Source organism: Lepus europaeus, chromosome 16 (assembly GCF_033115175.1).
Source record: "Lepus europaeus isolate LE1 chromosome 16, mLepTim1.pri, whole genome shotgun sequence".
NCBI classification, from domain to species: domain Eukaryota; kingdom Metazoa; phylum Chordata; class Mammalia; order Lagomorpha; family Leporidae; genus Lepus; species Lepus europaeus.
This window is the reverse complement of record NC_084842.1, coordinates 60,188,320-60,201,107: the sequence shown is the minus strand read 5'-3', so window position 1 is coordinate 60,201,107 and position 12,788 is coordinate 60,188,320. Positions and strand designations below refer to the sequence as shown.

Below are 12,788 nucleotides of genomic sequence, written 5' to 3'. Positions count from 1 at the left end.
AGCCAGGAGCCAGTAGCTCAACCCAGGCCTCCGCCTGGGTAGCAGTAGCTAAGCTGTCACCTGCCGCCTCCAAGGGTGTGCATCATAGGAAGCTGGGATCACAGGGAGAGCCAGGCTTGACCCAGGCACTCTGACATGGGATACGAGTGCTCCAAGCCGTAGTTCAGCCCCTGCACCAAACTTCTGCCCCGGGTTTTGTTTTCTTTTGTTTTTAATAAAATGGAAAGATTTTCAGTTGACATATATATTCTCATTACCTTGGTTTTCTACATTCTTAAGAATCTGGCTTTTTTATACTTTCGCAAACACTCCAGTTGTGAGAGGCATGTATCCGTCTTTGATCATTTTCTGCGATGTGTCTGATTCCAGAAACATCAACAGGGAGACCACAGTAAAGTTCGTGCACACCTCCGTCCACGGCGTGGGTCACGCCTTCGTGCAGTCGGCTTTCAAGGCTTTTGACCTTGCGCCCCCTGAGGCTGTTCCGGAGCAGAAAGATCCTGATCCCGAGTTTCCCACCGTGAAATACCCAAATCCTGAAGAGGGTCAAGGGGTCTTGGTAACAGGATTTTTTTGAACTATAAAATCCACCTTTGATATTCAAAATTATTACTGTCAAGTAAAATATGTTTTTATATATCCATTATGTTGCCGGAAAACTAACTTTGTCATTGGAAACATATATTTGTTAGTCCTTGATTTCTTTAAAGAACTTTCAAGTTAGTGTAGCATCAAGATATGAGAGCTGAAATCTAAATAGTTTCTTCATTGAATTTAATTTCATTAAAATTTAATTTACTGTCCTTCTTTATTGCCAGAAAGAAAGAGTAATTGAAGGGAATTTTATTGTATTATGGTGGTTATTCCTTAATTGTCATTTCCCTAATAAGAAGTGTTTAAATGGTGGTTAAAGTAATACTGATATGCAAAGAATTAGTTTATTTTAGTTTGTTGGTGAGGCTGAAATACTTGTCTGGCCGCACACGTGCTGTCATCTGCTGGGCAGGTTACAGGGGCAAGCATGGGCCACACACGGCGCTCCCGTTCTCTGACTTCTAGCTGAGAAAGATAGCATCTGAGCAATCAGAGCAGCCGCACCTGCTCCAGAAATAAAATTCATCCTTCATTCTAGTTCTTTAAGAACTGCATTTAAAAAAAGATTTATTTATCAATTTATGTGAAAGGCAGAATGACAGGGGTGACAGAGACAGAGACACAAAGTGTGTGTGTGTGGGAGAGAGAGAGAGAGAGAGATCCTCTACTTCCTGGTTCATTCCTGAATGGCCACAAGAGCCAGATCTGGGGTAGGAGCCAGGAGCTCCAGTCAGGTCTCCCATGTGGGTGACCAGGGCCAAAGTACTTGGGCCACCATCAGCTGACTTCCTAGACACATGTGCAGGAAACTGGATTGGAGGCAGAGTGGCTGGGACTCGAACCCACCCTCTGATGTGGGATGCCATTGTCACAAGCTGCAGCTTAACCTGCTGTTCCATAGGGAGGGCCCCAGAACTGGCTGCTTTTAAAGATTACAGTTGAAAATGAATCTTGATGGAGAATGGGATGGGAGAGGGGAGTAGGAGATGGGATGGTTGTGGGTGGGAGGGAGGTTATGGGGGAAAAAAGCTGCTATAATCCAAAAGTTGTACTTTGGAAATTTATATTTATTAAATAAAAGTTAAAAAAATAAAATAAATAAGAAAGAAAAGATTACACTATACTCAGTCCATGATTTAAGTAATCTTTTATTCCATTCTCTTTTACAGACTTTATCCTTTGCTTTGGCTGACAAAACCAAGGCCAAAATCGTTTTAGCAAATGACCCAGATGCTGACAGACTGGCTGTGGCGGAGAAGCAAGACAGGTAACCTTAATTGTGACGGCGCATAGGAGGGGAAATATCGAGCTGACATCTTCAGCCGTAACGTGCTCCTGGGACACAGCACCCATGTGGAAATGTCCCCCATTTGTTTTGTGACCGATCATCCCACACAGCCCCCTGTGCAGTGCTGTAATGCAGAGCAAGATGCTGGAGAGTGGTTATCGCGTGACTGGCAAGCTTAATGCACAGTAAATCCACCCAGCATGTATTTGGAGTTGAAATTACTATGTGCGCCCCTCCCTCGTTGCATAATTATTACAAATAATGTTCCCATGGCTAATGAGAGCAAAGTGCTTTGCACAGTGCTGGCTTTGCAGGTCGTTGTTGACTGATGGGCTTGATAAGGAGCTGGATCTTCAAGACAATGTTGAATTTAGGTTAAACTGACCAAGAGGAATACCTCTGGGGTATTAGTACAGTGTTTAAGACAAATTTGACCGTAGAGTTTGTATAAAGGAGTAGTAAGGAAGTGGGAAAGAAAGTTGAAAACAGGCAGAGCCTGAGCCATTTGGGATGTCCAAGAGCACATGTGATACTTTGGGGGCAGTGAAGTCCCACTGAAAGGCTAGGGTTTTAAATTATGAAAAAACAGTTTGGCTTCTGTGTCAGCTTTTACAGAGTTAAGGTGATCAGTGCTGCAATGCAGTGTTTACTTCTAGGCTGAGATCCCAGTGGAAAGAACAGGTCATCAAAGAAGGAGGTCCCTTTCTCTGAAGGGAGGACAGAACTTCCACTTTGACTGTGACCTTGTCTAAATATGATCAGAGTCGGTGAACTCAAAAGGCTTCCATAGCCTTGGCAACTCATGACAAGAGCCTAGGGTGATTACTGATGCTATAAACAAGAGTGTCAATTTGTTAAGTCAACAACAGGAGTCACTGTGCACTTACTCCTCATGTAGGATCTCTGTCCTTAATGTGCTGTACATCGTGATTTAATGCTATAACTAGTACTCAAACAGTATTTTTCACTTTGTGTTTCTATGTGGGTGCAAACTGTTGAAATCTTTACTTAATATATATTAAATTGATCGTCTGTATATAAAGAAAATTGAAAATGAATCTTGATGTGAATGGAAGGGGAGAGGGGAGGGTTGTGGGTGGGAGGGAAGTTATAGGGGGAGAAAAAGCCATTGTAATGCATAAGCTGTACTTTGGAAATTTATATTCATTAAATAAAAGTTTAAAAAAATCACTGTGATGAATAGGTGTTTTTTTCTTTCAGTGGTGAATGGAGAGTGTTTTCAGGCAATGAGCTCGGGGCCCTCCTGGGCTGGTGGCTGTTTACTTCTTGGAAAGAGAAGAAGCAAGATCACAGTGCCCTCAAAGACACGTACATGCTGTCCAGCACCGTGTCCTCCAAAATCCTGAGGGCCATTGCCTTGAAGGAGGGTTTTCATTTCGAGGTAAGGTATCCGAGCGGCTCATTTGTTTTCCTTCCTTTTGCTCTGTGGAAGGGCTGAGACCTGTCTGTTCTTTCGCATGTTCTCTTTAGGAAACACTCACTGGCTTTAAGTGGATGGGAAACAGAGCCAAGCAGCTAGCAGACCAGGGGAAAACTGTGTTATTTGCGTTTGAAGAAGCTATCGGTAAGAGGCAAAAATGAAGATCATAGAATCGATTAATATAGAGAATGTAAGTAGACTTGGAAAAGCCTTAGATTCGGGTGCAGAAGATCAGGAGTGAAACAGAAGCACGTGGGTTACTTTGGCTCTCCAGTGCTTGGGTACAGTATTGAACTGCAAACTCCAAAACTGGTGTCTGGAAATTTTTCCAGCAAAGAGGAGTATCTTGCAAATGATCAGGCCATCCGCTGATGACTAAAAACAGTGGCATTCTGCACGTGGCCTCTGGCAGCTTGAGAATCCACGTACTTTGGGAGCTGTGATGTTTCTTCAACTGTGGTGTTTGCTCTTCAGACCCGCCTCCACACGTGCTAGTGAGGACCCGTGTGAGGTCTGTCCAGGAGGAAGCAGAAGGCAAGGTTGTGCTGCTCTCATGAAGCAGAGGTCACCCAAAAGGCTGACCCAAGTCCAGCCAGAAGGGCGCTTATCCTGGACCATTGGTCACAAATGAACAGAAAAGAGAACTAGCTATAGAAATCTGAAATTCACACATTTGAATCCAAATATTTTTAGGTGTTAATTTTGCAAAACTATTATACATTAAGTTATTTACATACATTTGCATATTTCCTGAAGTAAGTGAATGTGATGATTAGATTGTTTTACAAATAAAACTTGCGAATGGATTTGTAATGGAGATCATACAAAACAAAATATGAAATAGGTTACAAATATCAACATAAGATGTTTTAGCAAACCTGTGTTGTATTCATTAAGCAGCATAAATATTTCAAAGAGATTTATAAATTACACCTGTAACTTAGACAAGCATCTATACAATTCTGTTTTACGAAAGTTGAATAATATTATGATGCTTCCTATGAAAAATGCACAGGCATCTTTCTTTTAACTGAGCAAATGAGGCAAAATCACTCAACGTTTGCTCTTTTGTTGTCAGATTTCGTGTACTCATCTTCCATTTTTATTTAGAATTTTTTCCCTGTATTTTTTATCAGATATTAATTGCAAATCCATTATTCAGTGACTGTGAAAGAAATGGGTGACAGTGACCTTAGCTTACGGTAGCTTGTGTAGATCTAGTTAAGTAACCACACGAAGTGTCTGGACCAGGGATCAGGACGAGTCAGGTGACCATCAAGAATGATTGGGACTCAAAGATGAAAGAGCTGTTTGTCGACTGGAACCGTGAGAAACAGTTTCATGTGGACTGGAGGGACTTGCAGAGAGTCCAGAGGGCACAGGGGAAGCGGTCTTCTCACAGGTGATTCAGCAAATACTTCTTGAAGGCCTCCTTCGTGGTAGGCGCTGAGCTAAATGTTGAAACATATGGAGCTAAATAGAAAACATGCCAGTATTCAAAACTGTACCACCTGTACTGGCACATAGCTGGGATGTGGCTTGCACAGTGTGGCAGAGGAACCCATCCTGAGGATGCCTGTGGCGTTGTTTCTGCAGGATACATGTGCTGCCCTTTTGTTCTGGACAAGGATGGAGTCAGTGCCGCTGTCATAAGCGCAGAGCTGGCCAGCTTTCTAGCAACCAAGAATTTGTCTTTGTCTCAGCAGCTAAAAGCCATCTATGTGGAGTAAGTTTGTGTTGACTCTGATTGAAGTCTGTTTTTGAATGTTTGCTCGTGTTCTCGTGCATGTGATACTAGTCTTTCTAATGTTCTTTGGTGGTGAATCTGTTTCTCATTAAAATGAAGAGATCATCTTTTGCTTTTGATACTGAACCACATATTAATAATTGCCACTCACAGTGACATTAATTCTTAACAGTTAAGACTCATAATTATAGAAATGGCTGTTTGAAAAATGTGATTTTTAATGTGCATTGTCACAAAAGATGAATTGCGTTGATAACACATCCATTCAGTCTTTGGAGCAAGTACTCAACTCTGCCTCCGTCACACTAAGCAGCCAGGCACAACACACAAAGTTACGGGTTTGATGTGGCTGTGTTCTAATGAAACTTCGACTTAGAGTCCTGGACACCCATTGGACAGCCATTTGCCAATCCCTGGGGTGGATTGTTGGACTTTTTTTAATGCTGAGGTATTTCTTTAAAGTAACAAATAGCTGTTTGTTTCATTGATTTTTTTTTGTTGTTGTTGTTATGTTGGTTGATACATGTCCTATGTATACACTACAGAATTATTTGTCCTTCATTTTACATGAATTTGTATTTTTTGATAGGTATGGCTACCATATTACAAAAGCTTCATATTTTATCTGCCATGATCCAGGCACCATTAAAAAATTATTTGAAAACCTTAGAAACTATGATGGGAAGAATAATTATCCAAAAACTTGTGGCAAATTTGAAATTTCTGCCATTAGGGACCTTACGACTGGCTATGATGATAGCCAATCTGATAAAAAAGCCGTAAGTAATGTTCACCTTTCTCAACTAAAGTTTTTTCTATTTACCACTGCAAATAATTTGAATAGGTTAACATTTAATCTTAGAAGTACTGGATGCTGATTTTAGGCATAATCATAATGAGATATAGAATACATGAAAAATTAAAAACCATGGGCTAGCAGTAAAAAGGATCTCCCTCGTCCTCTAAGCCGATGCTGTCACTTGACACATAAGGGAGGCAAACCTCAGAAGGGTGGGGTCTGTCCGTGTCACACAGGTGGCTGGTGATGCTCTGGGGAGAACCTGGATGATGTGAATGGTGTCAGAGTCCCAGAGAGGGCTGGTGGAAACACAGAGTGCCTGAGCCAAGCTGGAGTTTTGGATGGAGTGGGTCCTGAGAACTGGTGTTGCTGTGCTGAGGTGACTGTTCACCCTTTGAGGACCACTCTTTACTTTCTAGTTGGTTGTACCCGGCTCTCTGTACATCAGGGAGCTGTTAGGTATAAAGCACGGGTGTGCATTCATCACTCCACATGGATCCCCCATGGCAGTCAAAAGAAGACCCAGGGGCTGGCATTTGATGTAGCCATTAAGCCATGGGTTGGGGCACCTGCATCCCATATCAAGGACCTGGGTTTGAGTCCCAGATCTGCTCCTGATGTTTAGCTTCCTACTAATGTAGACCCTGGGAGATAGCAGGTGATGGCTCAAGTAATTGAATCCCTGCCATCCATGTGGGAGACCCTGTTGGAGTTCTGGACTCCTTGCTTTGGCCTGGCTTCTTGTATGGGCATTTGGGAACTAAACCAGTGGATGGGAGTTCTTGGTCTGTATCTCTGTCTCTGTCCTTCTCTGTCCCCACCTTTCAAATCAATACATCAATAAATTAAACTTAAAAGAAGAAAAGCTGAGGATAGCAGAAGAGTGTTTCTGACCAGGCAGTGAGTAGAGGCGGGAAACTCCCCATGAGAGGTTAGACCTGTTCTGTGATGTTCACCACTTTTGATTTTTTGTTTTCATCTGCACATGGTATATTTTGACACATAAATAGTATTATAGGGGCTAGGGTGAAGCAAGTGCCCACACCCACTGCAGCTGGTTGCACCTGTTTCTCAGAGTGTTTATTTACCAGCTGGCTTCTAAATGATGTGTCCACATTGACCTTCCCTGTGTTAGAGTTCTTTCACTTATTGTCATGGAAATAAGAATTTGGATCTTAACACCTACACCTAGTATTCTCCCCACCCCTCCACCCCTCACCCCCTGTTCTCCCCATCCTCACAACACATGCATTCCACAGCTTTTAACTTAATAAGATTCTGAGCTTTTATTCTTATGACTAGTAAGTACTGTGTGCTGCTTAGCTAGGTAGTATATTTTAATTAGGCTTACCTAATTGTATAAGGAATCATATTTCTTATAATTAATGATTGCTTGGTTCTTTTGGTTGGATTTCTTTTTTTTTTTTTTTAAGTTTATTTATTTATTTATTTAAAAGGCAGAATGTCAGAGAGAGAGTGAGAGACAGAGTTCTTCCATTCACTGGTTCATTCCTCAAATGGCCACAAGAGCCAGGGCTGGGCCAGGCCAAAACCAGAAGCTAAGAACTCCATCCTGGTCTCCCTTGTGGGTGGAAGGACCCAAGCTCATGGGCTGTCATCCACTGCCTTCCCAGGTGCATTAGCAAGAAACCAGATCAGAAGCAGCGAGGTGGGGACTTGAAACAGCGCTCCAACATGGGATGTTGTCATTGCAAGCAGCGCACTAGTGTGCTACACCTCGATGCCAGCCCTGGGGCCAGGGACTTTTTAAGGGAAAGTTTTATGTAACTGTTACCAGCTCTCCCCAGATCTTTCAAATACCTCTCAGTAGAGTTCTCCACGTGGTCCAAGGATTCAGCCGTTCTGTCGGCTCCACTTGTTCCCAGCGGCCTCCTTTCTGGCACCTCTTCCAGGCAGGAGCAGCTGCTGTTTGGTTTGGGTGCACAGTTGTCGTCCTGAGAAGGCTGTTCCCAGGGTCAGAGCCCTTGTATCTGACCTCATGACTTCCTCTTTCTATATTTACTTTCCTAGATCCCATCCTCTAGTCAGATTCCAAGAAAGTGAATAGGAGGTAAAGTCTGGGAGGAAAAATGTTGGAACCTGGTCTTTATCGGACTCGTTACTGTGCCCATGGTTCTGAGAGCCTTGTTGTGTGTTAGTGGAGCTTCCACCTGTTGCGCTGAGCCTCCAGTGTATTCACTCAGTGCACAGCTGAAGCCCAGGGGTGGTGCTGCCCTACTTAGCCTTCTCCATGCAACTTGTTTCCTTTCACTCTTGAGATTTTAGGACATTTTTCTGTAAACTTCAGGTTCTAAAATTGTAGTGTTATGTGTTAGTATGGGTCTGTTTTTATTCAGTTTTCTGGGTCTTTTTTGTTCTGGGGTCTTTTTTTGAGGTTCTGAGTGTGTTTTTGTGCATTGGGGAAGGGGGCTGGTTAGTTATTTTTGTAAATCACCTGCCCTCTGTCTTCTGTCCTCCTGTCTTGAGGAGCTGTTAGGGGCTCCTCTGCAGCCTGATGACCTATTGTCCTTGCCTTTATTCTCTGTCCTCCATCTCAGTCTTCCTTTTCTACATTCAGGGAGATTTCCATAACGTTGACTTCCAGGGCTTCTATTAAATGTGCTTCAGCTCTTTCTTGTAAATGGCAGGCTCTTCTTGTTTTATACATAGCACAGCTTCTCTCTCTAAGGATATTAGTGATAGTTTAAAAAAAATACATCTTCTTTTTCCTCCTGTATGTATTTCCTCCAAGTTTTTCTTTTTTTTTTTTTTTTTTTCTATTTGTTTTGGATTTTGTTTCTTATCCAATGTCTTTCCCTGGAAGTCTACTGAGCCTTAACTACCCTTTACGTACCTAAAAGTTCACTGAGGGTGCAGGCTTTTAGCCTAACAGTTAGGATATCAGTTAAGACACCCATGTGCCACACTGGAGAGCCTGATTTGAGACCCAGGTCTGGCTCCTAACTTCAGCTTCCCGCTAACGCAGACCTGGAAGGCAGCAGTGATCACTCATGTGATTGAGTTTCTGCCGCTCACGTGGGAGACCTGGACTGAATTCTGAGCTTGCAGCTTTGGTCCCAGAGGGGGCCATTGTGGGCACGGGAATGAGTCCGTGAATGAAAGTGTGTGTGTGTGTGTGTGCGCTCACCTACTAAATAAATTAACTTTAAAAAGGATTGTTCCTAAAAGTTGATTGGAAGCTGTGTAGATATGTGCGGGTCAAATGCCATACTTCCAGGGATATTGAGTAGTGTATCAGTCAGTTTTCCACGACTGTATTGAAATACCTGGGGCCAGGGACTTTTTAAGGGAAAGAGTTGTTTAGCTCGCTGTTCACAGCATGGCGCAGACTCTGGTGCAGGCCCCCTTGGCTGCGTCCCATCATAGCACATGGCCTTGTAGCAGGAGCCTGTGTGAGAGAGATTGCATGGTGAGACAGGAAGCTGGAGAACAATCCAGGGGTCAGACTCTCCCTTTTATAAGCAGACTCTTGCAAGGACTAACCAGGCTCCCACAAGAGTACATCAGTTTTTTCCAAAGGCAGTGACTTAATGACTCCCACCTGTTAAGGATCCACCACCACTCGACACCCCCGTGCTAAGGACCAGGCTTTGATTTTATGAGCCCTGGGGGACAAAGCACATCCAAACCACAGCAGTTGCAAGTCAGCATTTTTATGGGGGACCCCTATCTTGGGCTCTTTAGCTTCTCAAGTGAAGCCTAAACTGGTTTGTCTGGAGGCTGTAAGTTCGGACACCTCAGCCCTGAAAACATGGCAGGAGCAGAGCCAAGGCTCTCAGCACTGGGGCTTTCATTGGATCGCCTTTTCGTCATCCCCTACTTTCCATGGAGCCTGGTGCTCCCAACTCTTGAACCTTTCTGGTTCCATCTCCAGAGCAAGGATGGTCCAGGTCCTCGGGCCCTGCACCCACATGGGAGACCCAGAAGAAGCTCCTGGCTTCTGGCTTCAGATCGGCCCAGCTTTGGCCATTGTGGCCATTTGGGGAGTGAACCAGCAGACGGAAGATCTCTCTGTCTCTGTCTCTGCCTCTGCCTCTTTCTCTGTAACTCTGCCTTTCAAATAAAATAAATAAATCGTTAAAGGAAAAAATATTCTTCCTGTAATTTTAATGGGGCAAATACATCGCCAGAAGCTTTATCGGAAAAGAAAAAAAATAAATCAACTCCATAGGCACTTTTTGGGGGCAGAGTTTCCCTTAGCAACAATGAAATGTGATCTCATTTGTGTGTGTTTAGTACGATATTAATCCATTTAAATTAATTTCTTGTGAAATGTGTTTTAATCAAATAAAACTTTGGTAATTATAATAAAAGTAGGGAGCTAAAAAGCTAATATATAAAGTTACTTAACTTCTTTTTAATTCCTTTTTTAAAAGATTTATTTATTTGAAAGGCAGAGTGACAGAGAGAGAAGACAGAGAGAGAAATCTTCCATTTGCTTGTTCACTCACCAAATGGCCAGGCCAAAGTCAGGAGCCAGGAACTCCATCCTGGTCTGTCACATGGGTGGCAGGGACCTAAGTACTTGGGCCAGCTTCACCTTCTCAGGTACATTAACAGGAAGCTGGATGGAAGCAGAGCAGCCAGGACTCAAACAAGGACTCAATATGGGATGCTGGCATTGCAAGTAGCAGCGTATCTATCCCACTGCACACAGTGCTGGCCCTGAGGTTACTTAATTTTCATAAATTATTATCATTTAGTGCTTCATTCTCATGGAGTACACTTTCTGCTTTGTTTTGGTTCTTTTTTAACCAATATTTTGGGCACTTATTTTCTTATCAGGGAAAAATTAGGCCAGAACAATTTATGTTACAATTTAAAATTATAGTAGATAGGATGGGTTGTGGCATAGCCATTAAGACAGAACAGGATGCTCCTGTCTCATATCAGTGATTGAGAGCGATTGGGTTTGAGTCCCGGCTCTGGCTCCTGACGCCAGCTTCCTGCCACTGTGCGCCTTGGGAGGCAGCAGCTGATGGCTCAAGTAGTTAGGTCCTTACTGCCCACATGAGAGACCGGATTTGGTTCCTGGCTTTGGGGGATGAACCAGCAGGTGGGAGCGCTCTGTCACTCTTTCTCGTCTGTTTCAGGAGTAGAAAATTTTAAAAGTGAAATTACAACGTGTATCATCCATTCCTAGGTCCTTCCGACCAGCAAAAGCAGCCAAATGATCACCTTTACCTTTGCTAATGGAGGCGTGGCCACCATGCGGACCAGCGGGACAGAACCCAAAATCAAGTACTACGCAGAGCTGTGCGCCCCTCCTGGAAACAGGTACGGTGTGAACGGCAGCTGCTGTGATATTTGCTTCTCTGGGCTCTCCAGTTGGTTCAGTAAAATGTTCCAGCATGCCAGGGCGTTCCAGCATGCCAGGGTGCAGTTTAGTTAGAAGTGCTGTCCCTGGGCCTGTGGCAGATGCGGTGAGAGTGGGTGCTTCTCACCTCCCTCCCTCCTAACGTTCTTTGTATGGGAAAATTGCCTTCCTAGTTCCAGTAATAGTGATAATACTTGTGTTTTCTAAGTACTTTTTGTTGGTGTTCAGCACCGGTGAATTTCTCTCTTTCTCTCCTCCATGAAGGGGCAGGCATTTAAGCTATCACCACATGCACTAGGTGAGACGCCCGCCTCCCGTGTCGGTACCTGTCTCTGGCTCTTGATTCCACCTGCCTGCTAACGTGCACTCTGGGAGGCAGCAGGTGATAGGTCAAATGCTTGGGTCTCTGCCGCCCACGTGGGAGACCTAGAGCTCTCCACTCCCTGCATCAGCCTGGCCCAGCCGTAGGCATGTTAGGGAGTGAAAGTGAACCAGCAGATGGGAAGTATATGTGTCTCTGTGTCTCAGTCTCTGTCTGTCTCTCTCTCTCTCTATATGTTTGTCTTTCACTTTCTGCTTCTGAAATAATGTTTTGAAAAAAAATCCAGGGGCTGGTGCTGTGGTACAATAGATTAAGCCTCTGCCTGCAGCATCGGCATCCCATGTGGGTGCCAGTTCATGTCCCAGCTGCTCTTCTTCCGATCCAGCTCCCTGCTATTGCCTGGGAAAACAGCAAAAAATGGCCCAAGTGCTTGGGCCCCTGCACCCACTCGGGAGACCTGGAGGAAGCTCCTGGCTCCGGGTTTCGGATCAGGTCGGCTCTGACCATTTTATCCATCTGGGGATTGAACCAGTGGATGGAAGACCTCTTTCACTGCCTCTCCCTCTCTCTGTAACTCTGCCTCTCAAATAAATAAATAAATCTCTAAAAAAAAAAAATCCATTCCACATGACTTCAGCAAATATCTTTGAGCACCAGCACAGCTCTGAGCTGGGTCTCAGGGAGGAGAAAGAATCATATCAGAAATAGCCCCTGCCTGCAGGAGCTGATGGGCTGGTGGCCTCTGGGTCATGTTTCTGGGTCATGTTGGCTTTGGCAAAGAGTTTGAGTTGGTCACCCTCCAACAACCATACCCTTTTGAACTGTAACAGCCTTAGTGCATGTCCCTGGCATGCATAAATGTGATATTGCAAACCTGTCTGACACACAGGTTAACAGCACTACCCTAATCAGAATACAGTTAAGGATCAGGAAAAAAAAAATCTTTAAGGTGAATTAAGTTCAGTGCTGTCCAGTAGAAAAAAGTGTGAGCCATATAAGCAGTTTAAAATTTTCTGCTAGTCACATTTTAAAACAGAAGAAACGGCTGAAACAGTTTTTAATAATCTATTTTATTTGACTTAGTATAGGCAAAATATTATTAAAATATATGGTGCATGTAAAACTTCTTAATGAAATATTTTACATTCTTTTGTTTCTAAGGGAAGAAACTTCTTCAAAGTCTTTAGTGTCTACTCCAGAATGACTCTTTTAAAAAAATATTTATTTATTTATTTACTTGAGAGGTAGAGTTACAGACA

At 43.6% G+C, this 12,788-nt stretch overlaps 1 protein-coding gene across 1 annotated transcript in view; it reads left to right on the top strand.

The window, feature by feature from the left end:
• PGM2 (phosphoglucomutase 2) overlaps positions 1–12,788 on the top strand; it is a 45,890-nt gene that overhangs the window by 26,263 nt on the left and 6,839 nt on the right. The window contains exons 7-13 of the mRNA XM_062213053.1: positions 370–559; positions 1,764–1,861; positions 3,104–3,284; positions 3,374–3,467; positions 4,920–5,049; positions 5,660–5,849; positions 11,034–11,167. Of these exons, the coding sequence (XP_062069037.1) occupies positions 370–559; positions 1,764–1,861; positions 3,104–3,284; positions 3,374–3,467; positions 4,920–5,049; positions 5,660–5,849; positions 11,034–11,167 (1,017 nt within the window). The remainder of the gene's footprint in view (positions 1–369; positions 560–1,763; positions 1,862–3,103; positions 3,285–3,373; positions 3,468–4,919; positions 5,050–5,659; positions 5,850–11,033; positions 11,168–12,788) is intronic.